Source organism: Ambystoma mexicanum, chromosome 2q (assembly GCF_040938575.1).
Source record: "Ambystoma mexicanum isolate Mex_15411 chromosome 2q, UKY_AmexF1_1, whole genome shotgun sequence".
Lineage (NCBI taxonomy): Eukaryota > Metazoa > Chordata > Amphibia > Caudata > Ambystomatidae > Ambystoma > Ambystoma mexicanum.
Genome location: NC_090924.1, coordinates 544,656,891 through 544,674,339, shown reverse-complemented (window position 1 = coordinate 544,674,339; position 17,449 = coordinate 544,656,891). Strand labels below are relative to the sequence as shown.

Here is a 17,449-nt window from a genome sequence, read left to right as displayed (position 1 = left end):
TCTACCACAGTAGGTACCACACCATCTGTTAGGACTCTGACCTGGGGGAACAGATGTATAGAAGCCCAACCTATTTTGTGACAAGGACAACTCTGGGAGCTGAAGCCAAACCAGTTCAAGGTAGCAGTGGCAAGAGGTGTAGGCTAAGTCTCGAGAGGTGGTGATCATGTAAACGCTTCACAAGGAGTACACACAAAGGGAGTCACAAATTACACTTAGTAAGTATGTTATTTAATTATGGCCAAGCAACACTATGAAAAATGACTAACAGGTAGAAGTATCACACAACACTAATAATAGAATACATATATACAGTCACTATAGTAGGGCATAATACAGATCAAGCCCCTGTAAAGGAAAGTATAGATTAGATTACTTTATGCACTGCTGGCTCAAAGAGAATTAGCCCTAGCTTCAAGCATCCTTCCCTAAATTGTCTGGGTCTTTATGCCCAAAGGTTCAGGAAAAGTTCAGACAGTTTCTAACGCTGGAAAAAATTAAGGTAGGGTCTCTGGGGTCCAGACCACGACTCAAAGGGTTAGAGGACAAGTTATACTAGTCAATTTAAGTGTCCCCAACTTTCAGAAGGCTTACGCAAGCAAGCTATGGCAAAGCACAACGGTTGTAAAAGTTAGCAAAACTTTTAAAAAGGGAGTCATGGGGCAGGTAAGAACCACTGTAACAGCCCCCCGTACTCCGATTCTTCACAGGACAATGGAAGAAAATCTGAGGTCGCTTTCCCGCTGTCAGCCGCAGTGCTCGATTTGAAGGTTCAAGCTGATCTCTGGTCGGTGTCTTTGGCTGGTGCAAGGACTCTCAGGGGCAGAATGCAGAAGAATCACGATGCAGAACCCCTCTCAGGACTGGACTCGACTCTGGTAATCTGTTTCGGACAGTGGTCACCATAGCACAGTGACGCAAAAGGACTTGCTTGTCGTGGCCAGACTGTCCCTCCAATCTTGAGTCCCCTTGATACTAGACCTCTGAAAGTTTGCACACAAGTCTTGTAGGACAAGCAGAGGATCTCCCAAGTGTCAGGCCTCAACACGGAATGGCAACGTCGGCAGCCCAAACTCAGAGCTGGTCAGCAACAGGGCATTCCCGGGGCACTTCCAAGGCTCTTCTTCGCAGGGTACCAAGCAGACGTCCGGAATGGATGTTCCCTCCACGGGTCGCAGCTCCCTCACAGGACTGCTGTAGATCAATAGCAAGATAATGCTCTTCCAGGACAGCAGCAGAAGTTGGTCGCCAGGCTTCCTTCAGACGGGTATCTGGTCTCCTCACAGGTCTCACAGCTGGACAGGAGTCTTGTCTCCTTGAGATTACAGTGCAATATAGGAATCACAAACTACCTCCTACTCTTGTATTTCAACGACTAAATTTAGTCAAACCAGTACCAGTATCCTGGAGTTAGCAATATTGTTAGCTCCCAATGACCAAACTCAGATTCATATTTTTTAACAGAAAACCCATATTTTCTTCGTTTACACATCAAGGTTCCTGTGTTTTTCAGAAAAAATTTCCTTTAAAAAAACAACATTTTGGTTGACAAATTAACAAAATACTTCCATTCATTATGGGTTAGTGTACAGCAAAGCATCTGTATTATTCCATAGAGCTCTCGATTCTCCAAAATACGTCAGTCTAGAAGTTCATAATAATTCTTGGACTTCTTACACAGAGCAACAGAAACTGGAGTTGAAAGAAAGGTAAATGATCATGTGCACAGTTATTTACCGAGTTCAACACCATAAAGGCATATTTTGATAACATATATACTGATGTTCCTACAAATTTCTCTCAAGGTGCCTATCCCTTCTTGCGTCCTATAACCCTTTCTTTTACCACCCCTTCAGTGTCTCTGGGAGGTACCGACTCCCCGTCACCCCTTCCAGTTTTGGTTTTGTGATAGATGTTAATACAGATGTTGTGTAATGCGTTTCGGCCCCTTCATCTGGGGTAGACCACATCCCAGTCTCCCCATTTATTACACCAGGCCTTCGTCAGGACAGAGAGTGGATTAATATGTCAGTGATCTTTAATCTTCTAACCCCATACTTTTTGACAGTCTTGTTCAGTGGACGGAACAGGGACAGATTTCTGTTAGCGACGCCACCAAATTGAGCTGGTATCACTGCCTTTTGGGCTCAGTCAGTCATTTATTGATCCCTTTATGATGTCATGGATCATGATAGCTGGTCGTCCTTTCAGATCAACAAATGACAATCTTCTTTTGTAAGCGCAGTCCAATCCTTGATTGATGCAGATCAATGGTCTCTTGCTTAGTCCCCAAACACGTGGCAATCCAGCTTTCTCACGTCTCAGTTTGTGCTCCTTATTTTGAACGCACTACCCTCTGTCAGCTGATGTAAAGTGCAACAAGGATTACTCCAGGATCTCTCTAGAGTGGGTGCAGGGGTTGTCTTATCCCAAGAGCCAGGTAAGAGCAGAAACCTCCAATAGCCAACAGCAGATCTAGCCCCACACACACCCCAGCAGTGGTCCAATCAGGACCACTAGCGGGAACACACATGCATATCACTCAGACACACTGAAATCAGTTTGTGGATTGGGAACAGACAGTCCCAGCCCCCATACTGCCAGCAAACACACCTGCCTCTGCTTTCCTGGGCAGTGATAACCCATATAAGGATTTTCCTGGCATCACAGGCCAGGAAGGGGGCTAAAAAAACAAGATGGCCAAAGGACAAGCGAAAAACCTTGTGGCATGGCCATGTTTGGTCACTAGTCACAGTTAGTAGCCAAAAGCGGTAAGGCTAAAATGAAAAGCACCAGAAAACTGTCAAAAGTCACTGCTGCCACCAAGACTAAGGGAAATAATGTTTCCCAGTACTAACAGCCTGAAGGACATGACCGTTTCCCCATAACAGAAGAGCAAAATAGAGTAGTGAAGATTAAGGCTTCACTGCAAAAAGGTAAAGGCCAGGATCAAAAATGAAAGCAAAATGTTTGGGGGCCCATACAAATGGAAGGAAAGGTGCAGTAAAGAGAAATCTTTCCTAACACCATCTAAATAGAGTTACCCCATTGACAGGATATAGGATAGTTAAAGGCAACTAAAATCAGGACCACATAAGCTCATCCACTCTAGTTCATCTTTTTTAAAATTGGAATTACCGGAGCAGCGCCAAAGAACTTCATATCTGCAACGGGCAGGCTTCCTTGCTGGCTGCTGGTAGCCCTATCCCAAAAATGTGAGGCCTGAGAGCCACCTAAATCGTGAACAAATCTAGCAAAATAACGATACACATTCTAAAATTAGATGTTAGAATTCTACGGCTTGCTAACCACCTTAGAAAGTGGTACTCCTGAGCACCCAGTTAAAGAGAACTTTAAAGTCGATGTGCGCTCTAAAAGGAAGACAGCATACAGAGATTACCACTGGAATGACGACATGTATGTGCTTGAGGGCTAGGATCATCCTTCTGGCTATCTTGCAACTGTTGAATGAAGCGAATGCAGAGACATAACAGGAATCTATTGCATTAGCAAGAGGAGATAACCATGGCAGAGGTCTCCTGAACTATTTGGGAGGTGTTCAAGAGAGCGAGGATGCACCTTCAGACATGTAGTTGAACATGAGATTTCCCCTTTCTTTGATCTGTAAAAAAAAAGGATCAAATATTGTCTAAGATAACTCCAAGGTTTTTAGAAGAGGTAACCGATGTAGGAGGGGCTACTGGGATGGAGACCAGGCAAAGAGATGCGATACAATTGACGTAATACGCAATCTTTCTTTTCATGCTGTTCAGGCAAAGAGTGGTCCATCAGCTAGTCCTGTATCTCTACAAGAGCCATTGAGAGAGATGGAGTGCCAATGCAAATACCCACAGGCCGAAAACATCTTTAGAATCAGTATAGATATGAAAGGAGGTGTGTGAAGAGATGAGGTCAAAAAGAGGATTTAGGCAGAGGTAGGAATTGTAAAATCACTGGGACTCGAGAGATCCTTGTGCCACAACGCATCTGCCAATCTTTAAGGAAGGATAAGATTAGATCAGACGAATGGCAGTACCAGAAATGCCCAAAGATGTCTTCATGCAATAAAGGGGGTGGTCTCATAATTCAGTGTCCGTGCTGCTGAGAGTTGAAGAAAGAATGGAAGGGGTGGAGGTTTGGCAGCCAAAAAAAAAAAAAAATCATCAGCATTTCATTGGTTATGAAAAATAAGTCTGTGCCTCAGATTGGTCAAAAGGCAGATTGGTGATCGGGTCGGAAGCCCAGGATCTCAGTTGGTTAGGGGCCTCTTTTTCTAAGATTCTGATAATACAAAGGGTGTTCACAACAGGACTATAGTTTGCTGAGATATTGGTAGACGGGTAGAACAAGGAAATAGAAATTAATGAATGGAGGTACGGAAAATTCCGAATATTGGTTCAGCGTTGGATTTCTTGGGAATAGGTGAACAGGCACACCTTTGTGGGAAAGGAAGAGTAACAATTGGAAAAGTGGGGGAAAGGTAAAGTGAAAAAGAAAAAGTGAAAAAGTAAAGTGTGAAATGGCTATGGGTAGAGAGGGATGGCTAGGGAGGGACGGTCCCTCGACGGGTCCGCAAGGACCTGGAGGGGGTCTGGGGGGGGGGGGGGGCTGTGTGAGGATGCCATGCTCAGCACAGAATCCTGAGGCGTGGCTGAAAAACGGAACTCCTGTAAAACAACTCCTGACTTTATGTAGGTTAATAAAGTTTGCTGTGGCAATTTAACTTCCACTCAGCCAACTGGTCCCGTCTCTCATTTGGGTATCAGAGGGGGGGGGGTCACTAAGGGAAGTAGGGAGGGAGAATGGAATGAGGATACGCCTGTGCAGTATGTCGGGACAGACGCCCGATGTGGGGTGTCGGCGCTATGGGGTATGCATTGGTTTACATTACACACTAGCAACTGCTGAATTATGAAAAACAGATTAGATGAGGTTCTTATTCGTCCCATTCTCTTCTGCTCAACTGGGATGCAGGTTGATAGCAACTGCTAAAAAGTCAGTCTCATCTTAAACAATGGCACTAATAACCCCTGCACTCCTCACTTGCCCTGTGCTTGCATCATACCCATACCTGCTGCACTACTTGCCTGTGGCAAAATCTGTACCCCATTCATATTGTATTAACCATAACCCAATTATATGACTCTTGGTTCCTCCCATCCTGTAGTTGTTGATCCCTTCCCTCTATTCACCACCACACCCTCCATCCGCCCTCATCTGCCCCATCCTTCTTCCACTGGCCCAGCTGTATACAAAAAACATATAGCTGACGCCCTTCCATGTACCCGGTTGGACCTGCCCATCAGCTATTTCATTTCCCAATACATGGCCAACCTTTAGTCTCTAATACACACTGCTTCCTACATATGAACCCGACAAAATACGTGGCCACTACATACTAGGTCCTCTTTTGTATACGTACTATCTCAGCCTGTCCATTCCCTCATGACCCCCAATAGACTACCTATTCACTGACAGGAACAACCCCCTTCAGAATCTCCTCTGATAGCTGACAAACTCTTGCCCAGCGTTATCTATACCCACTACAACTGACCACCTCCCATGTGTTTTAACAACTCTCCTTGATGTGATGCATCCCATGAATGTAGTTGTACACGACATCCAATCATATACCTGCACTCTACTTGGGGACCCACGGCATAACACCACTCCGCCGCAAACCCACAGTACCTCATCAGCATATAAATACCTCCATCGAAGCTATTGAACCTGCTGTCTCCATTCCGGACTGCATTCTGTCAAGAGCAGATACCACTCCCCATCCCACTAACTGCACCCCATATACATTATCCCTTCTATCTAGTTCCCTATTGTGCACTGTATGCTCCCTTAATATATCAACCTCTCCTGCGATCCACTTCTACATTAACAATGCACTCTCTGAATCTGGCCGCAGCTCAAAGCCAAGTATGTGCCCCCTTCTTCCTGACTGTACCTGCTCCTTGACAGCCAGCCTCAGGGGCGCCAACACTGCTTCCATGGCTCTGCTGAGGGCTCCTGGCTCCAGCTGCTGTTGCTGCTGCTTTCTCTGCGGGGCTCTCTCCTGCAGTCGGGTGGGAGCTGAAGCCAGTCCCCGAGCGGGTTGCGGGGGAAGGACAAGGGAGCCGGGGAGCAGAGCACGGCAAAGCAGAGATCTAAGCAGCAGCATGGGCAGGGAAAGGCGGGGCTCCGGGTTGCATGATGAAATCTCTGCCCAGCCGGCAGCCGAAAGCAGCTCATAGGAAGAGGCGGGTACACAGCCTTTAGACAGCATCCAATGGGGCGGCCATGCTGGAATTGTGGCGATTATCAAAGGTACACGGTACTAGTACTGACACTGTGTGTTTTTATTACTTTGTTTGTGTGTGTGTAACCTACAAAAATTATATTTATTATGCAGAGAGAAATTCAATTTTATATAACTTTTTTCAGCTCATTACCATACATTTTGTAGCCTTTATTCAGATTATTCAAAACTCACTTTAATTTTGAAGTATCATTAAAAAAGAACATTAACAGTTTCTGAAAGCATTCATATTTGCTTTCGGTTATAGCGAACCTAAGAGTTAATTGTCCTATTGATATAGCATTCCATTGTTAGTTAATTTCCAATGCTCCCGTTTCCTTTCCGATTATCTATTTTCAGCATACCTTTTAAAACAGTTTTAAAGTGTGCTGTTGATTTCTCATAATACTCGAAGGTTAGTTGTCCACTTTAAAATGGCGGACTCGTTTATATGCTTCCAACTTGAGAGTGTAATGTCTTCTCTTTGTGTCCATGACATAAGTGCATTACCTCAATGTCCCTCTTCCTCGTCCCAGTTCCGAACTGAAAGGCAGCATACTCCATGAGAGTAACTTTTTCTTCAAATTATTTTGGTTCTCTCCCCATCACCTGGAATAAATATAATACATTCCTGCATCCACAGTGCTTCAGTAAATCACATGAGCGAACAGGAGGTGGGGTGAGCTTTGGAGATTGGGGGGCTGACAATGGAGAAAACATTGGGGGCAATACTCCTGCAGAACTCTCAACTTCCCCATGGCCATGAGCGAGAAGGTCACTGTGGTGTCGCCATTGTTTATTTGTTCAGAGGATGAGTCCTCTGTTTGTTGCTATTAATCAGTGGGCTGCGACCCATGTGTGCGAAGGGGTGGGCTACCGTCAGAGAGGCAGTTCAAAGCTGATACGCATTAAGTAAAGAGGTGTTGCACCCCAGCTCCTGTGTCGGTGTATCCTTGTGTGCATGAGGGTGACTGACTGGCAGCGTGAGGCTGTCCACTTACGAGATACTACATTGGTGACAAAGCGGACACGTGTCCTCCTCCGCGCCCGCCACCTCAGGTCCAAAGCACTCGTGGTGTGCAGTGAGGCACCACTGGAGCTGCAGGACTTCTTCCGGTCGAGGACTCCCGGAGACAGCGGGTCGGAGCGAGAAGGCTCCCCACCGTCAAAACGAGCCCCTGCGCAAGCTCCGTTAAGGCTCCAACACGCACATGTTACGCGGGTGGAGCAGCTGCAGCAGCTCCCCGCGTCACATCCATCCGGGCGGGGAGGGGGGAACCTTTCCCACCAACGGCAATCACCTGCAGGTGGAGCAGCGGCTCCCTGCTCACATCTCCGGGTGGTTGCGGAGCACTGGCCTCCCGCCAACGGCAACGGCTGAAAAACAACTCCAAGAGGAGCAGCAGAGACATGGCCCTCCCGCTTTTCTCCACAAGGAAAATAAGGGTAAGCTCACAAACCCCAACGCGCGCAAAGGGAATTTGGACTCCCACGCCACAAGGCCTCAGGCCGTGCCACCAAAGCAAGGCCCCACAGGCCCGTCAACATGTGGCACAGCGCCCCCACTCCCCCTGGCGTCCAAGAACTACTCGACACAGGACAGTAGGCCTCTTGAGCCACACAGCTAGTACAGCGCCCTCACCAGACACAAAGGCCTCGCCACGCCAAGGACAAAGCGACAGGAGAAGCAGATAAGATCAGTCCATGAGTGAATCGGAAGGGGAGTCACTAACAATCCCAGTGACTCCAGCCAGACCAGAGCACAGAAAGATGACAGACAGCCTCCTAGCCCAACTGCCAGCAAACTTTGACCTCACTGACACCGGCACCCTCGGATCAAGATGGAAAAGTTGGCTGAGGGATTTTGAAGTATGCCTAAAAGCGGCCGGGCCACTAGAGGATGAACAAAAACGAAACCTCCTAAACCATGCCGTAGGATCTAACGTGCGAGACATCCTTGACGAAATACCGGAAAACACCATAGACACATACGCCAAATTAAAGACAACGCTCACGGAATACTTCACGCCTCACACAAATGTGGACTATGAACGGCATGTATTCCACACCACCAAGCAGAACAGAGGAGAAACCATAGACGCATTTGTCATGAGATTAAGATCAAAAATGAAACACTGTGATTTCAACAAATATTCCAATGAAGAGGCCCTCAGGTCGCAAATCATAGTGGGGTGCGAAAGTGCTGACTTTCGCAAACGACTACTACAACAGCCAAGAAACCTAGAGGAAATCTTGCGGCTGGCACGATCAGATGCTGCTCTCGCGGCGCAAGTAGAGGGCCTGGATGAAATAAAAATCATGCACGGTAAGCATGAAAGTCTCAACAAGTTAGAAGAAACAGCGAGAACCAACAGTGATCCTTTCTGCTACCGGTGTGGACACGAGTACCCCCATGAAGGAACGTGCCCCGCTATGGGCCAGACATGCTCCGCATGGGGTGGTGACAACCACTACAAGGCTGTGTGTTTGATATTCCGCAGCAAGATGGGAGAGGCAGGAAGAAGCGGGAAGCCCACAACAGAACTGGAGCAAAACCTGCCCACGCAACACCACCGGGTAGCGCACCAACCCCACGAACAAGGGCGTTACAGACACTACGACGAACAACCGGAAAGAAGACAAGAGAGAAAGGGCTGGAGGGAGAGCAAAACCACCCCATCCAAGACAAGGAGAAGACCCGGAGATATGTACAATGCCTCATAGAACAGTCGCAATCGGACAGCGTGTCAAGTACATCATCAGAAGAGAGAGTCCGCAGACCGGAGAAACCCCAAGAAACACAGCGAAAAAAGGGATGTCTATACGCCCTTGGAAACAACACGGCAAAAGAACACAGCCCAATATTAAGAATACAAATCAATCAAACTGCTGCTGAGTTCTTGATAGACACGGGGGCAACCGTGAACGTAATCAGTGAGGAAGTCTACGAAAGCATTCCAAACGCCCCTCGTCTACAGCCAGCAAGAGCCCTCATCTATCCATACGGCTCAAAAACACCCCTGGCATGCAAGGGATTCTTCATGGCATCATGCCGATACAAGGAACACGAGAAAAACATCCCCATGCATGTGCTAGAGGCTGCCACCGAGAGCGGGTGCATACTAAGCTATCAGGCAGCCATAGAGATGGGACTCATTCACATACTATACCGCCTCATGGTACATAAATACTTAGACCCAACGACAAGCATTGACCAAGTTTTCCCATCATTATTCAAAGGCCTTGGAAAACTGAAGGACAGACAGATCGAACTCCACATCAACGCCAGCGTCCCACCAGTAGCACAACACTACAGGGGTATCCCCATCAACATTCAAAAGCAAGTCGAGAATGAACTGACCAAATTGCTCGAGGCAGACATCATTGAGCCAGCAGAAGGCCCCACACCATGGGTCTCCCCCATAGTACCGGTGCCCAAAAGAGACTCCCCCGACATCCGGATAATGTGTAGACATGAGGAGACCAAATAAAGCCATGCTGAGAGAACGACATCAAGCTCCTCAAATAACAGACATGGTGCATCCATTAAATGGAGTGACAGTATTCTTCAAGTTGGACCTAAACAAAGGCTACCACCAGTTGGAATTCTGCAAGAGCTCCCACTACATAACAACTTTTGCCACCCACCTAGGTTTGTTCCGAAACAAACGGCTCAGCTTTGGGGTATCCTCCGCGGCGGAAATCTTAGAAGCAGAAATCCACAATGGCATCAAACACGTGCCCAACTGCTTGAACTATAGCGACGACATCTTGGGCTTCGGCCAAACTGAAGAGCAACACAATGACACGCTAATGAGAGTCTGCATGGCCCTAGAAGAAGCCCGGCTCACCTTAAACAAGGAGAAGTGTGAGTTTCGCAAAAAGACACTCCGATTCTTTGGACACATATTTTCAGAGAAGGGCATGATGCCAGATCCGGAGAAAGTTAGCACACTCCGAGAAGCTGAGCCACCCACCACCACCTCAGACCTCAGATCCTTCCTAGGACTTGGAAGCTATTGCATGAGATACATACAAGACTTTGCGCCCATCAGTGAACCTCTCAGAGCCCTCACCAAGCCGAACAACGAGTTTGTCTGGTCACCCAAATGCCAAGAGGCATTCCAAATCATTAAGGACCGCATCTCCGACGCCCGAAACATGGCATACTTTGACCCAAAGAAAAGCACAGAACTCATCGTTGACGCCAGTCCCGTCGGCCTAGGTGCCATTCTCACGCAACTGGACGACAGAGAAGGGAGTGGGAAGCACATAGTATCCTAAGCCAGTCGAAGTCTCTCCAAAACTGAGCAAGCCTACTCTCAGGCAGAGAAGGAAGGACTAGCGGTCGTCTGGGCCTGCAAGCACTTTCACCTCTTCCTGTATGGAAAGCCTTTCATAGTAGTAACAGACCACCAGGCACTCATATTCATTTATGGCAACCCCCAGGAAAAAATGCCACCAAGAATAGCCAGGTGGGCACTTCGACTACAGGACTACCAGTTCACCATCACACACAGGCCAGGGAAAGAACAAAACCCTGCAGATTTTCTCTCCCGTCATCCAAGAAAAAAGTGCGGACCAGAACCGTCCATAGCTGATCAGTATATAAGATATGTCATCCACAGCAGCACACCACAGGGGCTTGACATGGAGCAGATAACGCGTGAATCTAATACTGACCAAGGAATACAAATCATACTAAGATGCCTAGAAACAGGGCGATGGAAGCACGCAAAGCAGATCCGCGAAACAATGAATGATGACACGAAACAAGACGTCACATGCCTTCTAGCCGTAAAAGAAGAACTCGCAAAGTCGGAAGCAGGACTACTACTAAAGGGGACCAAGCTCGTAATTCCGCAAAGTTTGCGACAGAAAGTGCTAGAACTAGCGCACGAAGGACACAGGGGCATTGTATCCACTAAAAGGATGCTAAGACAAAGACTATCATTCCCCCAACTAGACACATCAGTGGAAGAACTACTGCAGAACTGTTTCACTTGTGCACTTGTGAAGCCGCACACATCACCTGAACCCCTGAGCATGACAGCGCTGCCCGAAAGAACATGGGAGGAAATAGCCATCGACCATTTTGGGCCCTTGGAAGGGGGTGAGTACATACTGGTAGCTGTGGACGAATATTCAAGATACCCCGACCTGCAGATAGTCCCGTCCACCTCAGCACATCACACCATCCCAGCCCTAGATCGGATGTTTGCAACCTATGGAATACCTAAGGTAGTCAAGTCCGACAACGGACCTCCATTCACCGGACAAGTGTCACGCTCACCTGACTCCCATGGAGGCGCTGGCCTGGTTCGCACTGCTGTGACCTCTTCTAGAGGGTTCGGAAGACGGACTGGACCGGGGCCCCCAAATCTGGCTTGTCTGGCTCGCAGAAGTATCCTTCTGTTGGCAAAAATAGGGGATTAACTGTCTGCGGGGTAATGCAATTGGCCTCCCACTTTCCCCTCTCACCCTCCTTGAAACCCTTCTGTGATTTCTCGTAGCGTCTCACATTAGGGTCTGGAAGGACGAGCTCTCCATCCTGCTTCTGATGCAGGGGCGCGTTGGTATCCAGTTACTTCACTGGATTTTCGGATTGGTGAGAACCAAACTTGCTTGGCTTCCAGGTAAGTTTTTTTGATAAGAGGTTCCCCTTGTGTCCATGCATTAATGTACTAATGCTAGTGTCTTTTTCCCCATAGGGGCCGGGGTACGGAATGCCGGGGAACAGGCACCGACCCGAGATGAGCGGTGAAATCCTTGTAGAAATCAGGTAAGTCTTTAATGAGCGTTTTTTGGTAATGTCTTTTCATCGCTCATTAACGCTGATGTCTCTTTTTCCCCTTAGGGGCCGGGGTCCGGAAATGCCAGGATGCGGCGCGGACCCGAAATTAAGAGGGAATGAATCAACAAGTAAGTCTTAACATGGAGATTTAGCTTTCCTTATTCCCTTCTCTCTCACCTTTTGTTCTGGTGTTTTTCTCCCCAGGCGCTGGGGCTTGACTGCGAATCTGGATGATCGCTGCTGAACATGGAGGCGCCCTGTAAAGGTGAGTGGAATGCGGCACTGCAGCGATCGACGCGATGAGCTTTTAAATTAAAGTCTTCCTTTTCAGGATTGTCGGCGAGATGTCTCTGGGATGCGGATTTAGCAGGTAAGGACTTTTCCTTCTTCTGTTCTCTTCTTCTCTTCCTTTGCAGGTGATCCAGGATGCTGGCAGGCGTGGCAGAAGTCAGGATGCAGGAGCAGACACAGTGAGCGTCCAGCTGCTAGATGCAGAACAACGCGAAGCACGTGTGGCTGTTCGGGTGGGGTTTAAATAGCCTTGGAAGAAGTTCCAGGTATGTATCCTTCCTCCAATCAGGTATGTATCCTTCCCCGACCACGCCGGGATGGTAAATTAGTCCCACAGGTAAAGTAGTTCCTTTCAGGCCTCAAGGAGGCCGGGATCCTGCAGCATGGTCTGCATCAGGTAAGTGCACCGAAGCATTCCCATAATGAGCCTGGCGCCTATGGCGCCAGGACTGATGTCTTTTATGAGCCTGGCGCCATAGGCACCAGGACACTGTCCAAAGGGCCCCTATGTGGGGTTGCTGGGTCCTTCCTTGGGGACTGGATGTCCGCTTTCGGGGACGCCGGGCTTGAACCGGCTCCCCGGGAGCGGGCATCATGACAGCACTCCCCCCCCAAGGCCCCTCCCAAGGTTGTTCCCTCCGGGGGTTTTGGTTTGTCTGGGAAGAGTCGGTGGAATTTCCTGACTAATCAAGGTGCATGCACATGGTCGCTGGGTTCCCACGACCTCTCCTGAGGTCCGTACCCCTTCCAATCAATTAGGTAGAACAGTTTTGACCTAAACATTTTTGAGTCTAAAATGTTCTTCACTTCGAATTCGGGCTCCCCATCTATTAGAATAGGTTCTGGAGGTTTGAGTAGTCGGGTTTCGGGTACCACTGGTTTCAGAAGTGACACATGAAAAACAGGGTGAATTCGCATACTAGCTGGTAAATCAAGTTTAACAGCCACTGGGTTAATTATTGCCATAATAGAATAAGGTCCCAGATATTTTGGGTTAAAAGTTCGAGGCCCTTTAAGTGGTAAATGTCTGGTAGCTAACCACACTTGATCCCCAATCTGATACGGAGGTGCTTCACTCCGATGTAGATCAGCATTCTCCTTGTATTTTCTCTTGGCTTGTTGTAAATGCGTAGTTGCCTCTTTGAAGGCTTGGGTAATTGTAGAATGCAGATGTTCTACTGCAGGCATTCCGATGTTCTGAGGTGAGTCAAGGTTTGAGGTTCGAGGGTGATGCCCAAACAAAGTATAAAAAGGACTGTGGCCAGTTCCAGAGTGTATTGAATTATTATATGCGTATTCGGCTATCCAAAGAATGTCTTTCCAGTTGCTTTCAGATTTCTGTAACATACACCGTAAGTACTGTTCAAGGGTCTGATTTGTCCTCTCGGTCTGACCATCGGTCTGAGGGTGGTGACTGGTCGATAATCTTACGTCGATCTGCGCTATTTGACAACATTTGCGCCAGAAGTGGGAAATGAATTGGCTTCCCCGGTCAGAGATTAGTATAGATGGGAATCCATGTAGCCGAACAATATTTTCGAGGAATTCTTTGGCTAGGACAGAAGCTGAAGGTAAACCTTTCAAAGGAATAAAGTGGGCCATTTTGGAAAACAAATCCACAATTACCAGAATAGTATTGTACCCCGAACAAGGAGGCAGGTCCGTAATAAAATCCATTGATAGGGTGTGCCAGGGTGCTGGTGGTATGTCTAGAGGTTGAAGGAGACCGGCTGGTCTTTTCTTTTGACTTTTATTTTGGGCGCAAACACCACAGTACATCACAAAAGATTTAACATCTTTTCGCCAAGAGGGCCACCAAAATTGTCGTTTAACCTTTTCCTCTGTCTTGACAATACCGGGGTGTCCCTCTATTAATGTATCATGATAACCGGAAATAACTAGTTCGTGTAATTCCTTATGTGGCAGGAATAAGCGTCCTTGGAAATAAGGTAAACCATTATCTATGGTAAAGTTTGATCCCTTTTGTATCCATTCCTGTAAGGTTGTAGGGTCCAGGAGTTGTTTCACTCTGGCTTGAATGTCTTTAAGCATCTGTAACGAAGTCATGCCTAGAATCCTCTGTTCAGGAATTATTGGTACTGGTTCTGAGTTTGTATCAGATTCTCCCATTCCAATTCGGGATAAGGCGTCTGCTTTGCCATTCTTGCAGCCAGGTCGATAGGTAATCACGAAATCAAATTCAGCGAAAAACAAAGCCCATCGGAGCTGCCGTGATGACTGAGCCTTGGCGGTTTTCAAATACTGTAAATTCCGGTGATCAGTGATCACTGTGATGGTATGTCGAGCGCCAAGCAGATAATGCCGCCAGGCTTTAAAAGCGGACTTAATGGCTAACAGTTCTTTGTCCGTGATTGCATAATTAATCTCGGGTGCCGAGAATTTTCTGGACCAAAATGCTACGGGATGCAGTTGGTTGGTTTCGGGATCTCTTTGGGACAGGACAGCTCCCATGGCTAGGCTGGATGCGTCAGTCTCGACGACATAAGGGAGATCTGGACGCGGGTGTTTCAATATAGGTGCGGAGGTAAACTTAGCTTTTAAATCCTGAAAGGCCTGCTCGGCTTCTTCAGACCATTCAAAACGTTTATTTTTCCTCAGGAGTGCAGTAATGGGTTGTACCACGCGTGAAAATTCCGGGATAAACCTGCGATAGAAATTGGCAAAGCCGAGCATGCTTTGAACCCCTTTTACAGAGCTAGGTGATGGCCATTTGAGGGTGGCATCCACTTTTCTTGAGTCCATTCGGACTCCTTTGGGTGTCAGGATGAAACCTAGAAACTCGACTTCTGTGGTATGGAAAACACATTTCTCCAATTTAGCAAATAGTTTGTGTTGGCGCAGTTTTTCAAGTACTGCCCTGACGTGTTTTCTGTGATCAGATTCCGAAGAGGAGTACACCAGAATGTCATCGATATATACGACAACACAAACATCGATGAGTTCCCGAAGGACATCATTCATGAAGTATTGGAAGGCAGCCGGCGCATTACACAATCCGAAAGGCATCACCTAGTACTCGAATAATCCGTATTTAGTATGGAAGGCAGTTTTCCATTCATCGCCTTCTTTAACTCGTACCAGATGATAAGCCCCCCGGAGATCTAACTTGCTGTATATGCAAGCCTCCTTCACCTGGTCAAGGAGTTCAGGGATCAGAGGCAGAGGATAACGTTTTTTAACCGTTATCTGGTTCAATGCGCGGTAATCGATACAAGTTCTAAGGTCGCCTTCTTTTTTGGGCACGAAGAACAAAGCCGAGGATGCCGGGGACTTTGACGGGCGAATACAACCATTAGCTAGGTATTGATCTAAATATTGTCTCAAATGCAGATTCTCAGGTGCGGTAAGGGCATAAATCCTGCTACAAGGGGGTTGTGCACCGGGCACCAGATCGATTTGGCAATCGTACGATCTGTGAGGAGGTAACGTGTTGGCCTGTTCCTTTTGGAAGACGTCCTGAAAGTCTTGGTATTCCGGAGGTAGTTGCATGGAGGCAGAGGTTACAGATGCTAGATTAATCTTCAGGTTTTCTGGGTAGCAGGTTTGTGTACAATCCGGGAAGGTTATTCTCTTAGCTCGACAATCAATTCGAGGATTATGTGTCTCTAACCAAGGGATTCCAAGAATAACCTGAAACTGTGGAGCCTTGATTACATCAAACACAACACCCTCCCGATGGCCGTCGGGACCAATAAGAGTCACCTCAGTAGTGGAATGTGTTACCGGTCCAGAGGCAATTTCTGTTCCATCGACTGTGGTGATGACATCTTTGCTGGTTTTAGGACGGAGAGGGAGGTTAATCCTAGAGACCAATTCACGATCCACATAGTTTCCAATAGCCCCACTATCGATGTATGCCTTTATTGCATGCAACCGCTTAGGCTGTTCTGGATCTACGAGAACCATTGGCACAATGAAATGCGAGGTCTGAGAGTTAGCTTTCAAGCTCGGCAAGCGGACCCCTACACTTGTCGGGCGGAGTCGTTTCCCCGAAACAGAGTCTTCATGGTTTTTATCAGCGGCTCCTACCGCCTTTCGGGGCGGTTTTGCCAGGCAATCTCGTAGAAAGTGTCCAGAATTCCCACAATAAAGACATAATTTTAACTGCCGCCTCCTTTCACGTTCCTTTTAAGTTAAGGGTCCTTTAACCCCTCCAATTTGCATAGGCTCAGAGACATCAACTCCCTTGGGATTAGCATGGGTCTTGACCAACACCCGGGTCTCAAACATGGACCGATCTGCTTTTCTGTTTTGAAGTCTGTGATCCAATTGGACCACTAAGTCTATATACTCTGTGCATTCTTGGGGCGGATTTACAACTTGGGCCAAGACATCTTTAAGTTCTCCGCGAAGGCCTCGATAAAACAACGTGACTCTTTTATCCTCTGGCCATCCCGTTTCCACAATTAGTCTATTAAAGGTTGCAATATAGGATAGGAGGTCCTGATTGCCCTGTCGCAGGGATAGAAGTTCGTCATCTAGAGCCTGCCCCTGAGAGTGTCGAGCAAATAACCTTTCCATGCTTGCTTGAAACCTTTGAAAATCACGGAGAATCGGGTCATCTTGAGTAACCAGTGGAACTGACCAATCGGCAGCGCAGCCGCTGAGATATGACAATACAAAGGCTACCTTGGTCTGATCATTAGGGAAGGCCCCAGGTCTGCATAGGAAGTGCAAACGACACTGATTCATGAATACGGCGAATCGTTTGGGGTCCCCAGCAAAGCGTTCGGGTGGGGCCAGCGGCATGTTTCCAGGTAGATTAATCTGCACAGGGTTACTGGAAACCACAGGAGCGGGGTTCCCTCCGGAACCGGGTAGAGGAGTTTGCCCAGCTTGACCTTGCAAAAGCTGTCTGGCCAGGTCATCAGTTCTTTTCTTTAATATTATTAAATCCCTCCTGAGGGCATTAGTCTCTTGACGAGCGGCATGTACTTCGGCCCATAATTCCCCCAGTAATTGGGCCAACTGATCAGTCTCAGAACTTTCCATAGCTCCTGGGTGGGAATTTGTAGGAAGGCTTCGCGTTCTGTCACGCTCACCTGACTCCCACGGAG

The 17,449-nt window shown here is 47.6% G+C and overlaps 1 protein-coding gene across 1 annotated transcript in view; it reads right to left on the bottom strand.

The window, feature by feature from the left end:
• Window positions 1–6,363, bottom strand: part of GARS1 (glycyl-tRNA synthetase 1) — a 279,785-nt gene extending 273,422 nt beyond the window's left edge. The window contains exon 1 of the mRNA XM_069647695.1: window positions 5,957–6,363. Coding sequence (XP_069503796.1) covers window positions 5,957–6,274 — 318 coding nt within the window. The 5' untranslated portion in view covers window positions 6,275–6,363. The remainder of the gene's footprint in view (window positions 1–5,956) is intronic.
• Between the last annotated feature and the right edge of the window lie 11,086 nt (window positions 6,364–17,449).